The 16,395-nt window shown below is 42.2% G+C and overlaps 1 protein-coding gene across 1 annotated transcript in view; it reads right to left on the reverse strand.

Annotated features, from left to right (window-relative positions):
* Positions 1–2,597: 2,597 nt before the first annotated feature.
* The window catches only part of ACBP1 (acyl-CoA binding protein 1), a 52,957-nt gene continuing 39,159 nt past the window's right edge, over positions 2,598–16,395 (reverse strand). The window contains exons 6-7 of the mRNA XM_087667733.1: positions 3,129–3,226; positions 2,598–2,871 (exon numbers count right to left, since the gene is read on the reverse strand). Coding sequence (XP_087523859.1) covers positions 2,692–2,871; positions 3,129–3,226 — 278 coding nt within the window. The 3' untranslated portion in view covers positions 2,598–2,691. The remainder of the gene's footprint in view (positions 2,872–3,128; positions 3,227–16,395) is intronic.

A 16,395-nucleotide genomic window follows, 5' to 3' on the forward strand; every position in this document is an offset into this window, starting at 1 on the left:
GATGAGTGAGATGTGACAAGCCAAAGGAGACACAAAGACACTGCCTATGGGAGAACCCTAGAGCCCAAGAGGTACAAAAGAGAGCCCTCAAGATCACCACTAGAGAGGCATGATACCATCTCGCATATATTGCAAATAGATGTGACCAATGATACCACCAAAAAGTAGCCACCAAGAAGACTCAATGAAGCTTGCTGAAATCCTCCCCAAAGAAGCCTCTAAGAGCACCAGAGAGATGAAGCATATCTTGCAAGATTGGAACATGGTCAAAGAAGAGAGTGAAGAACTTGCAATTGAAACCAAAATCCAAGCATTCATCAAGTTCAAAAAGCATACCTTAAAAGAACATGGTTAGGCCATGGGGAGGAAATATCAAGCCATTGAGATAGAACAATCATAAAGAGAAATGCTGATATGCAAGATGATAATTGTGCACATAGAGAGATACAGATACCTATGCTACTCATGGTCAATGAGCTTAAATGATAAGAATTCCATAAATCACAACACAATCCACCCACATACACTAGTAGTAGAAAAGCATCCTTTAGAACAAAGATTAAAAATTATCCAAGAGCACCTCCAATGTAAGCAAGACACCAACCAAAAGGTGCCAATAAAATACATGCTTCATTGTATTGGACACAAGCATAAAACCCTAATTACAAGACTAGAATACTCTAGAGCACCCAAACTAACCTTGACACAAACACTTTTGAAAAGCTCAAATACACTTTAAAAAACATTTCGTCTTGCTACTCGGTAGATCAAGAGGAATGGAAATATCATGATTATAGAAATAAAATTACTTAATGGATAAGATCCATGAGCATTCCAATAGTACCTTGAGACCAAGCATGAAGTTGGACACATAGCTAAATCAAATCAACACCTCATGACTTGCATTTTAGAGCCTAAAAGCAAAGTCAAAATTTAACGCTTTTCACCAATTTGATCAATAGAATCCAACCTTGTATAGTGCCACAACATCTTTATGTGAAAAGCATTAAGATCTATCCAACCATGTCAACTGATCATTTCTAGTACATACATATGGCAATAAAAAGGTGTTTTTTACACATTTAGATCATCATGTGTTTCACATCTTAGTAGAGCATCAAAGGAGATGACACAAAAATAGATCACATTCTAATTGTAGATTGCAAGTAGCTCACTAATGTCTCATAGGATGTGTAGAGGCACTAGGACAAGATAGCTCCAAGAAGACCATCTAATAGCTTCATCCACGCAGTGTGTATCACCACACAGCATTGAAGCAAGAACCATTAGACCTTTTTTTTTTTTTTAAGAAAAAGAAAAACACACAATACTAGACTCATAAAAGATACCTACAAGACGCCTGAATCATATCTATAAACATTCACTACATAGCTGCACTCACAAGGTTTAAGTAGAGCCAGTTACATGTAGGTGATCTACAAAATTGCAGCCCTAATATGGAAATATGGAAGGCATTTAGATGATGCACACCAAAAGAACATGCCCACCCACAAGCAAAAGAAAATGCCCACCTACAAGCATAATATATCTTGAACATCAAACGAGATGAAGCCAAACATGCTTATAGCAAATCTAAGCTCTTGCAAGGGTGAACAGCTATAGGCTCAGAGGGTCAGGATAGGTGCATGGAGAAAAGAGAAAACAAGGGGTTGTAGCTACGCTAGCAGGACATCTGAATGTGTTAGTTATCAAACCCAAACTTCATAATACAACAAGATGTAGGAGAAAAAAATAGTCAACTTGATCATACTATAATGTACAAGAACTACAAAAGTTAGCCAAGAATGTTTTATCCACAACAAGACACCACATAGCAATGCCACATCAAGAATAAGAGCACATGTAAACAAAACTTTGAGCACAAGGATCACGGAAACCCTAAAACAGTTTAAGGGTTTAGTTCTTGAGGCAATTGTATGACAGAAATTTATGGACCTTACAATGATCAAAATACCAATAGAAGTCCACATGTGAAGACATATGAATGTAGTGCCACTATGCCCTTGTACATAAGTACAAGACTCTAAGCATAGGAGTCTTGGTACAAAGCTCCAAAAAACCCTGAAGGCCCAATTTTGGTTTTAGAAAGTGTGCACACACACTTATTTCAACATGAAACCTCGGATAACCTCAGTCTGCCTGTGTGTGAATCCCCGCAATGACAACATTCTTAAGGCGCCTCAATAAAGCAAGACATGCAAATACTTTCAACCGCCTAGCCAATCTATTGACCAATACAATATGATGGCTAGTTCAAGTAACATAGAGGACATCACTCTGAAAATATTAAAATTTTAAAATAATGGAAGTTCAAAAACAGCCGACACACGACATACATGTATAAGAATAAATAAATATCATCATCAGACAATGGGCCACACAGATTTTGAAACTAAACAACACTTCAGTCGCATTAAGACTCAGACTGTAGAACATTGCATACCCTACTTGATATTGACTATTACATTGCCTCACTCCTGAAGATCAAGCATGTAAACCTAATAAAGGTCACTGTTCACAATTGCAAACGGCATCTTACATAGCCTCTAATAAAACACACACACACTGCAAAAACAGAGTAGTAAATTCAGCTCAGAGCTATCTTTAATTCCTTGATGTTAATCTTCTTACAATGAATACAAGTCCATCCATTTGACCATGTTTGGGAAGTCATTCAGCATCATCAGTGCCTCCTGAATGCTCCTTTGGAGCTATCTGTGGCTCACCATAAGGTGTACAACCCTCATTGTCTGTCAGAGATGGATCAGCTCCATTTCTCAGGAGAAATGCAGAAATCTCGTCCCATTGACAAGTAGTAGCATAATGTAAAGCAGTTTGCCCTTCAGAATCCTAAACCAAAAAATGAATACCGTTCATTCTTCCACATTAGTGGATGTTGTGGAGCAAATCAACATTAGAGGTGCATGTATGCAGAAAATAACTGTATTTGGCCCAAGTCTGTAAAGCCATTCTTGTTGCAAAATGCTTCATTGTAGAATAATGTGCTCAACTCACAAACACACACATTGCCTCCACAATACCACTACCAAGCATAATCAACAGTAACTATACCATTATCCATATCATGATCAGCATTTGAGCAGTACCTTGGCATTTACTTGTGCTCCACGAGAAACAAGTAACTTAACAATGTCAAGATGACCTTGATCAACTGCCCAGTGCAATGCAGTCCGGTCCTCACTATCTGCAAATTGTATAGATATACACAACCTCAGCCAGTCAACTAAATTGTTAAACTTTAGGCCAAAAATTTTAGCAAGTAAATACCTTATTGCCTAAGAGCCCAAATGAACTATCGATGAATAACATTGGTTAAGCGAATTCCCTTTTTTAAAGAGTTGAAAAGCAATTGTTCTTAAAGAACTTAAGCCATTACCAATGGTTAAGTCCTGGATAGTTTATCTAGCCAGAGATAATTATGCAGTTATAGATCTATTTCCTACATATAGGGTTCATGCTATTTGTCTTACTGCTGTTGTATATGCTCTGTTTCCATTCTGTGCATTCTGACATGATATCAGACATCTAAGTTGTGCTAGATCTTTGGTGCTCAGGTTTACATTCTGGATATTCAGGGAAACAGGAGTGATCCGTGCTCTGTTTCCATTCTGTGCATTCTGACATGGTATCAGACCTAAGTTGTGCTAGATCTTTGGTGCTCAGGTTTACATTCTGGATATTCAGGGAAACAGAAGTGATCTGGGAACCCAATCAGCCTGAACTACTATGTACCTGCAAGAGTGCGTAATGGAAGAGAGCCATGAACAGACAGAGAGAGAGAGAGAGAGAGAGCAAGAAGAGTTTACGAAAAAAAAAGAGAGCAAGAAGAGGAGAGAGAGTAAAGTGATCATCTGCACTGAATCTGAAATGAATGCTGAATACGCCAAAGTCGGGGGGGGGGGGGGGGGGGGGGGGGCACGCGGGCACAGACCACAAGATTGAGCTAATCCCAAGGGCAGTTCCACCAGCTAGAACCCCATATCGCATGAATCACACTGAACTGATGGAATTGAAGAAGCAATTGCATGAATTGGAAGAGCAAGGCTTTATTCGACCAAGCAAGTCCCCATTTGGTGCCCAGTGTTGTTTGTCAAGAAGAAGGACGGGGGACTCAGATTGTGTGTAGAATATAGGGCTCTTAACAAGATCACTATCAAGAACAAATATCCCATGCCCTTAATTGAAGACCTATTAGATAGAATCCATGGAGCAAAATACTCTGAATAGCCAAAGAAGATATTCCCAAAACAGTTTTTCGTATTAGATATAGAAGCTTCGCTTGGCTTGAGCGAGGGTTTGGATTGAGTAATTGGCCAAGTACCTTTTGTGGCTTAATGGATGGAAGCTATATGTAAATACATTACCTCCCTGATTTGCCATGATAAATGTCATTGATCAAGGAGCAAAAGAGCAATACTTCAAGCTAGACCAACCTGGAAATCTCAGAATTTCCAAAAATCACAGAAAGCACTTTGCTGTAATTAGCAAATCTGATCACACTATGTCAAAAACTATCTGAAGTACACATTGTCCAAAGCATAAACAATCCTCAGCAGTACTAAAAATGCAAAAGCTCCAAAATTTCGTCCCAAAATGCACAAATTCTGTCTATTCCAGAATGTCACTCATGTACATTTGCCGACCTTTGAGCTGACAATAAAAGCCCCAAATTTCTGATTCCAAATGCACAAAATCTTTGTGAGAAATGTATCCCAGACACTTGCAAAAGTAGAGAGATGCTGCCTAGGCACAAGCCCCTTTCTGAAGATCAAAACTGTATTAAAAATTTGATAAAATTTTTCTTTTACCTCCTTGAACTTCGCAGCTGGAGATCGAGCTGGACTATCAAGTAGATGGGGTGGACTTGGCGGGCGCTGGTGGAGCTCGAGCTGGAGGTGGGCGGGCTGCACACAAGACCACCCAGGCAAGAGATGGTTCAGGTGGTGGGTGCTAGTGGCGCACTTGTCAAGTGGAACTGCAGGGTCTGGCGCAGGGGGCAGACAGACCAAGGGCCAGGTGAGCACTAACGGCTGCGCTCAAGCAGCTGGCGGGCGAATAGGGCCAAGCTAGGCAGCGCAGACAAAAGCACTACAGGCACTAGCGGTGCTGGCCAGCGAGGCGGGGGAGACTGGCAAACGAGCTGGACTAGCTAGCGGTTCGGGCCAAGTGGCGGGTAGACTGGCAGATGAGCTGGCTGACTAATTGAAGCTACTGGTGTCGCCTTTGGCCAGCAGCTCTGCAAAGGGAGTAGGAGCTGCGAGCTGATGAACAATGGCTGAGGAGCTCAGTTGGAGATGGTGGCCGCTGGCTGGGCTGAACTGAGGGCCAGCTCTGATACCAAATGTGAGAGGTGAGAGAATGCACAGAGATCAAAGTTCAAGCTCAGCTAAGAGTACAGTTGATTGTGAAGAGTGTCTGTGAGTGTGATAGCATGACACCCAATGCAAATAAACTAAAGAGTATGAAATGCAAGTACAAAGTAAAACCATTAAACCTTAGGGATGCTAGAGTGTGTTCACACCCAAAAAGTGTAAAACATGATAAGCGCCCAAATTGTGTAACATAGGCACATAAAATAAAAGGAATTAAATCTGGGGGAAAAAACCTCTCATAAGGAGAGTAAAAAGTGCAAGTGTCCTACCGAGGATCACCGACACTCCGCTGTGAGGATAGGTGTGAGTCAAACCCAACATCAAATGCAGAAAAATTTCTATTTACAGCAGCAAACAGCAAGCTGAAATTTGAGTTTTCAGCAACAGTATGGTCTCCTCTTTGGCTGGAAACTCTGCGAGCTCACATAGGTGATGATACCATGTGAGTGTCTGCAATAGAAGAGAACTATGAAAATGGAGTGAATGAGAAAGAGAGAGACAGCAAGAAGAGAAGAGAGAGTGAAGTGATAATCTGCACTGAATCTGAAATGATTGCTGGATACAGAAGAAGAGAGAGAATAGACTCATCAAGCCCTGCACGCAGCTCACGGCATCAATGAGGGCACTGGATCAGGCTGAAGGCTCTGGCAACACTAGAGGCAGAGAGAAATGTCAATGTCAGAGTGTGCACCTGCAAGCAACAAAAGCGATTCACGAACGACCTGCCAAGCCATGGCACCTGCTATAAATAGCAGTGGAGGGAGAAAACTGGCCGACCGCTGCCTAGGGTCAACTGCAGGCTGGTCCAACTGCAATTAATGCAGTCACAAATGCTGATGTGGCAAGTCTAGAAAAATCGCTGCAGTCTGGGGCTGGGCAGTAACTGGCAGCAGCACAGGCTATGAAATGCCTGACAGACATTGGAAATGCACATTAAAATGTGCCCAAGGGGAAGAACTGCAAAGAAATGCATAGGAAACTAGATAAAACACAGTCAAAGCTCCTACGTCCCTATCAAACTTTAATTAGGGCTCACAACTAGGAGATGACAAGCTAACAAACTAAATAAGACAAGCTAACAACCTTCATCTCTTCTCTTCTCTCTCTCTTTCTAGAGGATTTATTGCTGGTTTTGCTCCCAATCTACCATCTCAAGCTTGAAGTTTCGTCCTCATCATCGCATAGGCCTTTACAGTTTTGAAGTGGGTGGTGCAGATTACTCTGTTCTTGGTGTCTTTGCACTCCTTGGCTCAAGGGGTTCAACCATGGGCTAGCAGAGGTGCCACCCTCTAAGCTCTAGGCATCAAGACTCGTGCTTATCTCTTGCAGTTATGCCATTAAAGTGGAGGTATTTTTCTTTGTTATTCGGTAGGTCAGCTATTGATAGGCGTTCCTCCTCCTACTGCAATTGGTAGGGTATATCACTCACAATCATGTTGGACTTTCCCATTGGACAGCTTACATTGTGTTTTGTGCCTTGAATCAACCTTTTTGTGAGTTTTAATAACTTTATTTCACTAAGACATGTGTTTACTAGCTCTCTTGGTGGTCTATCAGCTACAATGAAGTGCATCTGGTGCTCAAGCAATGTAATACTCTTGGGGTTCTTGTAGGACTTGAGATCCTGACATGCACTAACAGTTCCCTTGGTGGTGTATGTGAGATTCCCAATGGTTTGTAGAATCTATTAGCCTATCTATGTTCATCATGTCAGTCTATCATCTCCTGGTTGTGAGTCCTATCGAAATCTGACGGAGACATAGGAGCTCTAGCAGTTTAGGTGCATTTTCTTTATTTGTCGGCTTTCTATGTGCATTCCTAGGCCAGTTTCTGCTTTCCATAGTCTGCCTATACCTGTCGGATATTGTCATTGTCATTCGGAATTTTTTTGGGGTCTCCCCTATTTTTCTGGTACTTTTTCCTGTTCAGTGTGACCAGCGTTTACTGCTGGTAAGCCAACATTTATGGCCCCTACAAGAGCAGGTCAGTCAGTTTTTTGGTGTTTTTGGCTATTTATAGCCGCACCCCCCACTTGCTAGACACACACTCTTCAGTCTTCATTCTTTCATTTGCAAGTGCACACTCCAACACTACAACTCTCCATACTTGGTGCTGCCATCGTCATCAGCCTGATCTGGTGCCCTTACTAATGCATTGGGCTGCATGTAGGGACTGATCAATCTGTTCCCATTGTATCAGCATTCTTTTTCAATCAGTCTAGTATTCTTCATCTTCTGCTTCCTCTCTTTCTCTCTCTTTGCTTCTCTCTTTGTTCATGCTTCTCTTCCATTGCACACTCTCACATGGTATCATTGCCTAAGTGAGGACAAAGTCTAAAGATAGCAGGTTTTCGTCGTAGAGGAGCAGCCCAAATTTCTTAAATGCAGATTTTCAGCCTGCATTTAGTACCTGTGCAGGTGGTCCAGTGCCAAGTTGACCATTTTGGAGACCAGGTGACATCATCTAGGGCCCCGGTGACGTTCAAACATCAGGTAGCTCCATTTTTTGTGTTTTGTAGGTAGCAGTTTTGTGGCTCAAGCAACAACTTTCTAGCATAGGCGACAACTTCCTGGTGCAAGGGACCCTCTTTTGGTGGCAGGCAATAGCCTTTCTTTGACAAATGCAGCTTTCTAGATGATTGCAAGATTGAAGATGTCTTACCAGTTCACACACTTTGATGACTTAAAGGAGGAGCTTCTTTCTTTAACAATTAGATGGGAGGCGTTGATGAAGCAACATTGAATTGCTCATAATCAAATTTTGCATGAGGTCAGGGTTGTTGATCAGTCAACATGTTCATCATGTTAATGCCTCAAGTTACAAAAGGCATTTTCACTATTCTTTGAGACAGCATGCGGGTCAGCAACAACAGTAGCAATCATACTTGTGCTATGGTCATGTGTTCGTGATCCAATATTTTTTGGGAGAACCACACTCTATCATTAGAAGAAGATGCTTGAAGATAGAGAACACAAACTGCAAACTGGAGCCTCAAACCAGCTCATTTAACATGCTTACAGTGACTGTGTTAGACAAGGAAGTAGCAGATGCATCTGTTTTCTCAGACTTGGGAAGATAGCCAATCTAAGGTCTTAGTAGTGGCACCATCCAAGCTGCTGACAGGAGAACATAATTGCAATCAGTGTTATGCTGAGCATCTAGGTGTTGCTCTGGAGTTTTGCTGATCCAATTAGAGCTGAATAACAGGGCATATGAGGAGTCTAGATATCAAAGGATCTTCATTCTGTGAACTGCAAGGAGTGTCCCTACAGTTGGAAATGGCCTATGGTAGGTAGACGCAATCACGTCCAAACGGGATGCTAGAATTGCAGCACCAGAGTTTCAAGTTTCCATGAAAAATATCAAAAGCTTTAAACTGTTTAACAGCTTGTGTCAATAAGTGAGTGCTACGCCTTGGTTATTGAATCCTAAAGCTCTTTCATAGTAATCTATGGCTACAATGGATCAACATTGCAAAGTTCGATGCTTATTATCCCCCAAGAGGCTATTAGGAACCACAAATTGGGGAGTTTTGGCTCTATACCTTCATTCTCATTGTTGAGCATCTCTCATAGTGCTTGCATCTTAGACATTCCTCTTCCTTGAGTCTTGGATAGCTGGGCACTTTGGCACTATTGAGGCTTCAATCTTCCTTGTGGACTCTTTGTCAAGTAACCCGAAGTACACTACTATGGAGCATTGCAACTTTGTGGTATGCCTATGTCTATGTTGGCAATTATATGTCCTTGTTTGACAGTGATGCTTATGTTGGTCATGTGATGATTATGTTTGACAAGGTTGTGCATTTATTGGCAATGCATTGGACCATGGTGGCAATGGTTTGGGTCATATTGGCAGCGACTTCCAACCCACAATGATTTACAGGACAACTTCCAGCTCATAATAGGCTAATACATGCTGTTGTAGGCTTCTACAGGTGTTCACAAAGGTATTTGTGGTTTAGGGAAGTATGTGCAAGTCCCTCAAGGTGCTCACAGGTCTCCCAAAGTTCCTCATTCAGTTTGATAACTTGGTTAGACCCTACAGGGTATCTACTATTCAAAACAGGCCTCTTACAGTTGCAAACAGGGTGTTGAACTTCACAGTTCAGCCGCACATTTCTTATTACAGAATTTTCTTATAAGACTTGTTATTACATACCTATGCTCCTTGCGTAAAGGGGATCGATATCTTCAAGTAGAGCTAGAAAGCTCCCCAATTGGAGCGGCCATTGGAGAGTTACAGCCACTTCTGTGTGCAGTGATCCTGCAGGGCAGGCTGCAGTCCCCTTCTGTACAGCCACAGAAAGTTGTTCACAGCCAATTCTGAATATTTTCTGCCATAAAGCTTTTTGCATAGGCTCGTAGAGGGCGTCTCCCCTCCGTTTTGAATCAGAAAGTTCCCCGATCGGAGCTCCCTAAACAAAGTTATCTCAGTTTTTGTGACTAGGGGTGTGCGGACTGCACCTTCAATGGCAAGGGACAAGGATAAAAAAAAGATTATTGAACAAGAATGTAGAGCTTTGCTCCACACTTCATGGTGGCTTCATGCAAGGGATGCAAAAAGGCACAAGGACTTGATGGATAAAATGCACCAACAAAGAGACAATAGTATTTGCAAAAACAAATTAGTTATGGCTCCTAGTTCCAGTTCCTTTTCTCACTCTTGGCATCCCCAAATGAATGCATTGAATGCTACTCTACAACGACAAGAAGCTCTCCAAGCTGCGAGCCACAACCAACTAATTGAGCAACACAATCAGTTCATATCTAAGTTGGACCGAGTGATCTCAACCATCTCAGTAACCAACATGCAAACCATGGCAATCAGTGACAAACTTGCAGCCCTTACGACTCAAGTTGCTCAAATGGCTATAATTAAAAGGACGGATCAGCATGATTATGAGCAGCAGCATGGGCATTCTCATGGACATTATGGGTACCATGACCACTGGCATGGTTTGGATGTGCAAAGGCAACATCATGTGCCTACTTATGGTCAACATGTATATGATGATTGTGCATATTTTGAGCAACAGCATGCATCTAATGACTAAGTTTGTTCTTATGGGCTACATTCTGGTCACATACATGGACAACCATCTAGACAGCCTTATGTACATGAGCAATATCATGCAAACGTATACGAGTATGTACATGGGGAGCAACATCATTATCAGCAACGGAATGATCGATATCATCAGCCACTTGATCATTACTATGAGCAGCATTTGCATCCTTATGAGCAACATGATGCTTCTCACGAATGATGCCATGATGAGAGCATCTCACTACAGCTTCATGAGCAGGTGCCCCATCAATCCAAGGCCCTTAACTTTGAATGCCCAATAGTAGCCATGCATGTGGGACTCATGGACATGAAATGCCTAGGAGTTGATGCACTAAATGTTGTAGTGATTGCAACCTCATCTGCTCCAGTTCTACCCCGCATAGTGGTCCTCAATGAGTTTATGGACAAGTCAATGCATGCTACCGTATGGGTCAGTGAGGATCTTGTGTCACCATCAGTGCTTGAAGATGACACCATGAATTACTTCTATGATACAGCAGATGCATTGGATCACAATTATCCTTTTGGCCCTGGTGGTAGTTACGATGACCCATGCTTGTATGGATGACCATTGTGCTCTTGATGCTTATTATGTAGGTTATCCATTTGATCCTAGGGAACGGAATGGTCTTGAAAAAGCCCTACCCCGATCAGCATTTCACCAGTGCAGTTCTTCCCCTACTTCAAGGGTGGAATTTTGACTGAGGAGTAGCTAAATTTGCCCTAGTCTACACTATAGACAACTTGCAAACAGCACATTATTTTAGAATAGTTTTTACCCTGCATTAATGACAGTCAAGTGCCACCTCTATGGGCTGAAAGTACATCATGAGCTTTGTTTTGACATGTCACACGCCTCAATCGAAGCTGCCCATAGGAAGTTATGACTAGTTTTCTACAACAGGCCTGTTCTAGACAGCATGTTGTTCACTGTTTGTCAGCCCCTAATTGTCAAGAATTGGTGGCCAAACTCATACGCTATAAACTTGCACATGCCGTATGCATCATATACATATTTGTATGCCCCAATTCCACATAAGATTGTACTTACCCATACCTATATTCTCCTTTGTAATGCTGAATAGAGTAGTACTCTGCAACCCCCCCTTCTGCTATGAGCCACACCAATAAGACCTCTTTTTGTTTTTGAGGGCAAAAACCTTCAAGGTTGGGATGGAATGTAAAAGAGTGGGGATAGACGGGTAGGACATGGGTTAGCACGAGAATACCTAGTTATACTGACGGGGTATTTAAGGTGTTAGGAGATCCAATTAGTCGATAATCGAGTCTCTTTTACCCTTCCTTCCAGCTTTCATGGCTTCCCTTCTCTTTCTCTTTCTTTTCCTGTCTTTCTCTCTCTTTTGCTAGTCTCTCTCTCTCTTCTTCTCTCATTTTCTTCCTCTTTCTCTCTCCTTTCTACAGTCTCTCCCTGCTCTCCTTTTCTCTCCTAGGTCTCCTTCATTACATGCATGTCTTACCTTCATTACCCAAAGAAGATAAACTCAATGGTTCCAACTATTCGTTGTGGTCGTGTAAGGTGGAGTGTATACTCAATACCTTTGTTCTTTGGGCTCATGTTTCTAATTCTATCCCCCGTCATAAGGAGGATCCAATAGATGGGACTTCTACGGACCGCGCAGCCTTGTGGGGATCAGCTCAACTTTGGAGCATGATCCTTTCTCTTTATGAGTTTGTAGGATTATGTCCTTATGCATGTTCGCAAGTTGAAGACCACGGCAGAAGTGTTGGCATCTTTGTATCAGCATAAGACCTTTGCTCACAAGATTTTCCTTGAGAAGAAGTTGGGATGCTCAATCTTGATGATGACTGCTCTCTGAAGGAGCACATCATGAAGATGGAGGACATGAGGGGTGAGCTTGCCTAGCTTGGTCAAATGATATCCTCCGAAGACATAGCTATGATTCTTTTGACTCAGCTGCCATCTCCTCAATTCAATGTCTTTTACACTAGCCTTATCACATCGAGGACTCATGAGACACTCTAATGGGAGGAGCTTTCAGTGCTCATCTTGGAGCATGACAAGCAACTCAGAGAGGTCGGGGCTAGTGATTCTGGCTCCACCAAGGCATTTATTACAGGAACAGGTGGAGGAAAGAAGGCAGCACAAGCCAAGGACAAGAAACAGAAGAACAAGAGGCAAAAGGAAAAAAAGGATGAGAAGAAGGAGAAGTCGCCCAAGTGCCCACACTTTGGGAAGGGCACTCATCCCAAGGAGAAGTGTTGGCAAAAGTACCTCCATTTGAAGCCAAAGGAGAAGGATTCGAAGGACACGAAGGCTGCCCTCGTTAACAGAGTCTATCTTTGTGCATGTATTTACCGAGGAGAATACACCTCTTGCTTCTTCCACTTGGAAGAAGCCTTAGCTTGTTGACAATGGAGCCTCTTCTCACATGACCTATAGACTGAATTGGCTTCAGGACCTGAGTGCCAAAGGGGGCATCATCACCTCACCATTGGTGGCAATTCTACCATTCCCATTCACAGAGTGGAGACTACCCCTTTATTGCCAGACAGTAGTCTTCTTCGGCCAAAGTTCTCTATGTATCAGATTAAGGTTTTAACCTTTTGTGTGTTTATGGTCTTACACAGCTTAGTACCCCCGTAGTATTTACACAGGATGCGGTGACAATGGAGGATGCTTCTACACATGTCATTCTTTGGACAGAATCATAGCAACAAAGAAACACGTTTCCTTAGTTTGAAACTTACGAAATATTTCTTAAAGTAAGAAACATTTATGACAGTAAAAAAATGTTGGGTTTTTTTTTTAGTTGGAACCCAAAAACATGGTTTTTTTGACAAAAACTATTGGGCAATGTTAAACATGATGATAATGATGATGAGTAATGACTCACGAGGGCTCAAGATTTTGAATGAGAGACTGACTTTTTTGGGATTTTGTGACTACTACAATTCACATCTGTAACCGTTCCTTGACTTCTGCGTTATAGGACATGACTCCCTACGAAGCTTTCTTTGGTCAAAAGCCCTCCGTGTCTCACTTTCACATCCTCGAATGTGATGCACTTGTCCATGTGGACAGAAGAGGAAGACAAAGCTTGACTTGAAGTCCAGGAAGCTCATTTTAATGGGCTATAGCACTACCACAAAGGGCTATCGACTCTACAACCCGCAAATACGGAAGCTTGAGGTGAGCACGAATGTGATATTTGACGAGGTTGCAACCTCCAAGGATCCTATTGATGGTTCTCTTACAAGTGATTCTTCGTCATCAGCTGACCTTCCCCACCCCCTGTTCCTCTCCTTCCTTCCAAGTTGCCTCTTAGCACCCCTTCTTCCTCTTGGGCTTCTCCCTCTCCTCCTGATCTACCCTCTACCCTTTGCTCCGGCTTTCCTACCATCTTTGATGGATGCAACTACTAGTACCACATCACATACTTTCACCCCTTCAGCCTCCCCTTCGAGGTCTTCTAGGACCGATCAACTGTCAAAGAGGGATTCTTTACCACAAATAGGTGCATTACACGCGCTCGCCTATTTATCAAATAGATGTAAAGTCTATCTTCTTGAATCGTGTCCTTGAGAAGGAGATTTATGTTTCATGGCCCCCAGGTTTTCTTGTACAGGGGAACGAGGACCATGTCTACAGATTGTGGAAGGCCCTTTAAGGCCTGAGGCAAGCTTCTTGTGCTTCGTACCAGAGGATTAATCAATTCTTTCTACAGAGTGGCTTCCATCAATCAGCTCATGACCCCAACCTATACTTCAAGGTTGAGGGTAACAAGAGTGTTTTACTCATCTTATGTATAGATGATCTTATCATTACAAGGAGCTCCATTTAGGAGGTTGATCGTACTCCGGAGTTTTTGCGACAAGAGTTTGACATGACGAATCTTGGAATCCTATATTTCTTCCTTGGCTTGGAGATCTATCACCAGATGGCACAATGTATTTTTATTTCATAGCATAGAGACATAACTGAACTTCTCTCAGAGTTTGGTATGGCCAATTGCCAACCTATTTCTTGCCCCATGGACCCAGAATCCACGCTTTTGGCAACCGAAGCTCCCCTTACACATGCCATTCGTTTATAGGTGTCTTGTTGGCTCCCTCATCTAGCTCATACATACTCGGCCGGATATTTCTTTTGTTGTAGCATTGTTGTCTTCTTTCATGAAAACTCCCACTCAGGACCATTGGAGAGCAGCCTTGCATATTCTTTGTTATTTACATGGGACTCGATCCTACAAGATCATATATGAAGAGGGGGTTACTTTCTCTGGTTGGAGTGATTCTGGCAGGGCAGGTGATGTGTTATCTCGTGGAGCAGTAAGAAGCAACCTATTGTGGCCCTTTCTTCTACAGAGGCAAAGTATCATGCATTATGTTCTACCACTATGGAGGCAGTTTGGCTTCGTTGCATGTTGACAGAGCTTGCCTTTCGTCAACCTGAATCTACAGAGCTGCGTGTCGACAACTAGAGTTCTCTAGCTCTAGTGAAGAACCCTGTCTTTCATGCTCACACGAAGCACATCAAGGTTTAATATCACTATTTTCGCGAGTGGATCATGGATTCCGAGTTAGCAGTGGCCTATTATCCCACGGAGAACAACGTAGCAAATCTCTTCACAAAGCCTTTGCCCAAGGCTTCTATGCTTCATCGAATGAGGTTGTTAGGTCTTCAGACACTCCCAAGATCCGAGAGGGAATGTTAGCATGTCTATGTTCGTCATGTTAATCTGTCATCTCCTGGTTGTGAGCTCTAATCAGAATCTAATAGAGATATAGAAGCTCTAGCAGTTTAGGTGCATTTTCTTTACTTGTCGGCTTCTTGTGTGCATTCCTAGGTGAGTTTCTCCTTTCCACAGTCTAAGACCGCAATGAAAGAAGAAAATGGAAATGATAACTCTATACTGAATCTGAATGAAAGCTGAATACAAAGGTAGACACATAGTTGTCAAGTACAAAAGATACAATACGGTACAATGCAATAAAATACGGTACTAAATGGTACCTTAAGATTTTATAAGGTACGGTACAATATTAGTACAAAAAATAAAATTAACTTGATTATTGCAATCAACCTTCCTCCTTAGATAGGGTGGTAAATAACCTGATTAGGTACTAATTATAGCAAGCATAAAATTCATATAAACTGATAATATACACTTTACCACTTTAATAATTAGACATTGGACACCCTATTGGCCCTAAAATTGGCGTCCTTTGCGATATTTCTTTATCTTATATTGCAATTGAAAAAAGTATTACTGAGATCCTTTAATCTCCTTTGCTAATCCAAGTGTCTCTTGCTACCAAAACTCACCGAGAAGCCTTCAAACCAATTGGCCCCTTGGTTTGCTTGGAGATTGACCTTCACCCTGCTCCTTGAAAGACAAATTCAGCCCCAAATCTAATATTGGTTGGCAGGCCCCTTGAATCTCCTTAAAATTCCTCAATTTCAGTTGTAAGAATTCAAGTCTTAGGCCCTCAATTCTAAGCACGCATCCTGAGACAGCTGTCAAAACCCTAATTTCTGCTCTAATTAGGGTTTACAGCAAAGATTGATTGAAATATCTTCCTCTCATGGCTCAAATTGCTGGAAAATGCTGAGAGAACTCGAGAGATGGCTAGGGGATGAGAAAAAAGGTTGTAAAGAGAGAAATTTCGGAGTTTCATCGCGAAAAACGCTAAAAAGCTACTATTGCCTTGCTCAAACAGCCATGGAAGCTATCACCTACAAGGACCACCAAAAAGACTGATGCCCCCCATGTATGTTGTCATCTATACCAAAAGGACCTTGGGTTGCTGTCATCTACTCTTGGAGGACTCCAAACTGTTGTCACATGTTGTAGGACTGATCCCTGGTGGGTGCAAATCACATCAACATCCTCTCCTTGCTATTTAATAGCCTCCTCTCTCACAATGG

The sequence above is a fragment of the Lygodium microphyllum genome, chromosome 26 (assembly GCF_053477565.2).
Source record: "Lygodium microphyllum isolate KBCC chromosome 26, Lygodium_microphyllum_v1.1.10, whole genome shotgun sequence".
In the NCBI taxonomy this organism is placed as follows: Eukaryota; Viridiplantae; Streptophyta; class Polypodiopsida; order Schizaeales; family Lygodiaceae; genus Lygodium; species Lygodium microphyllum.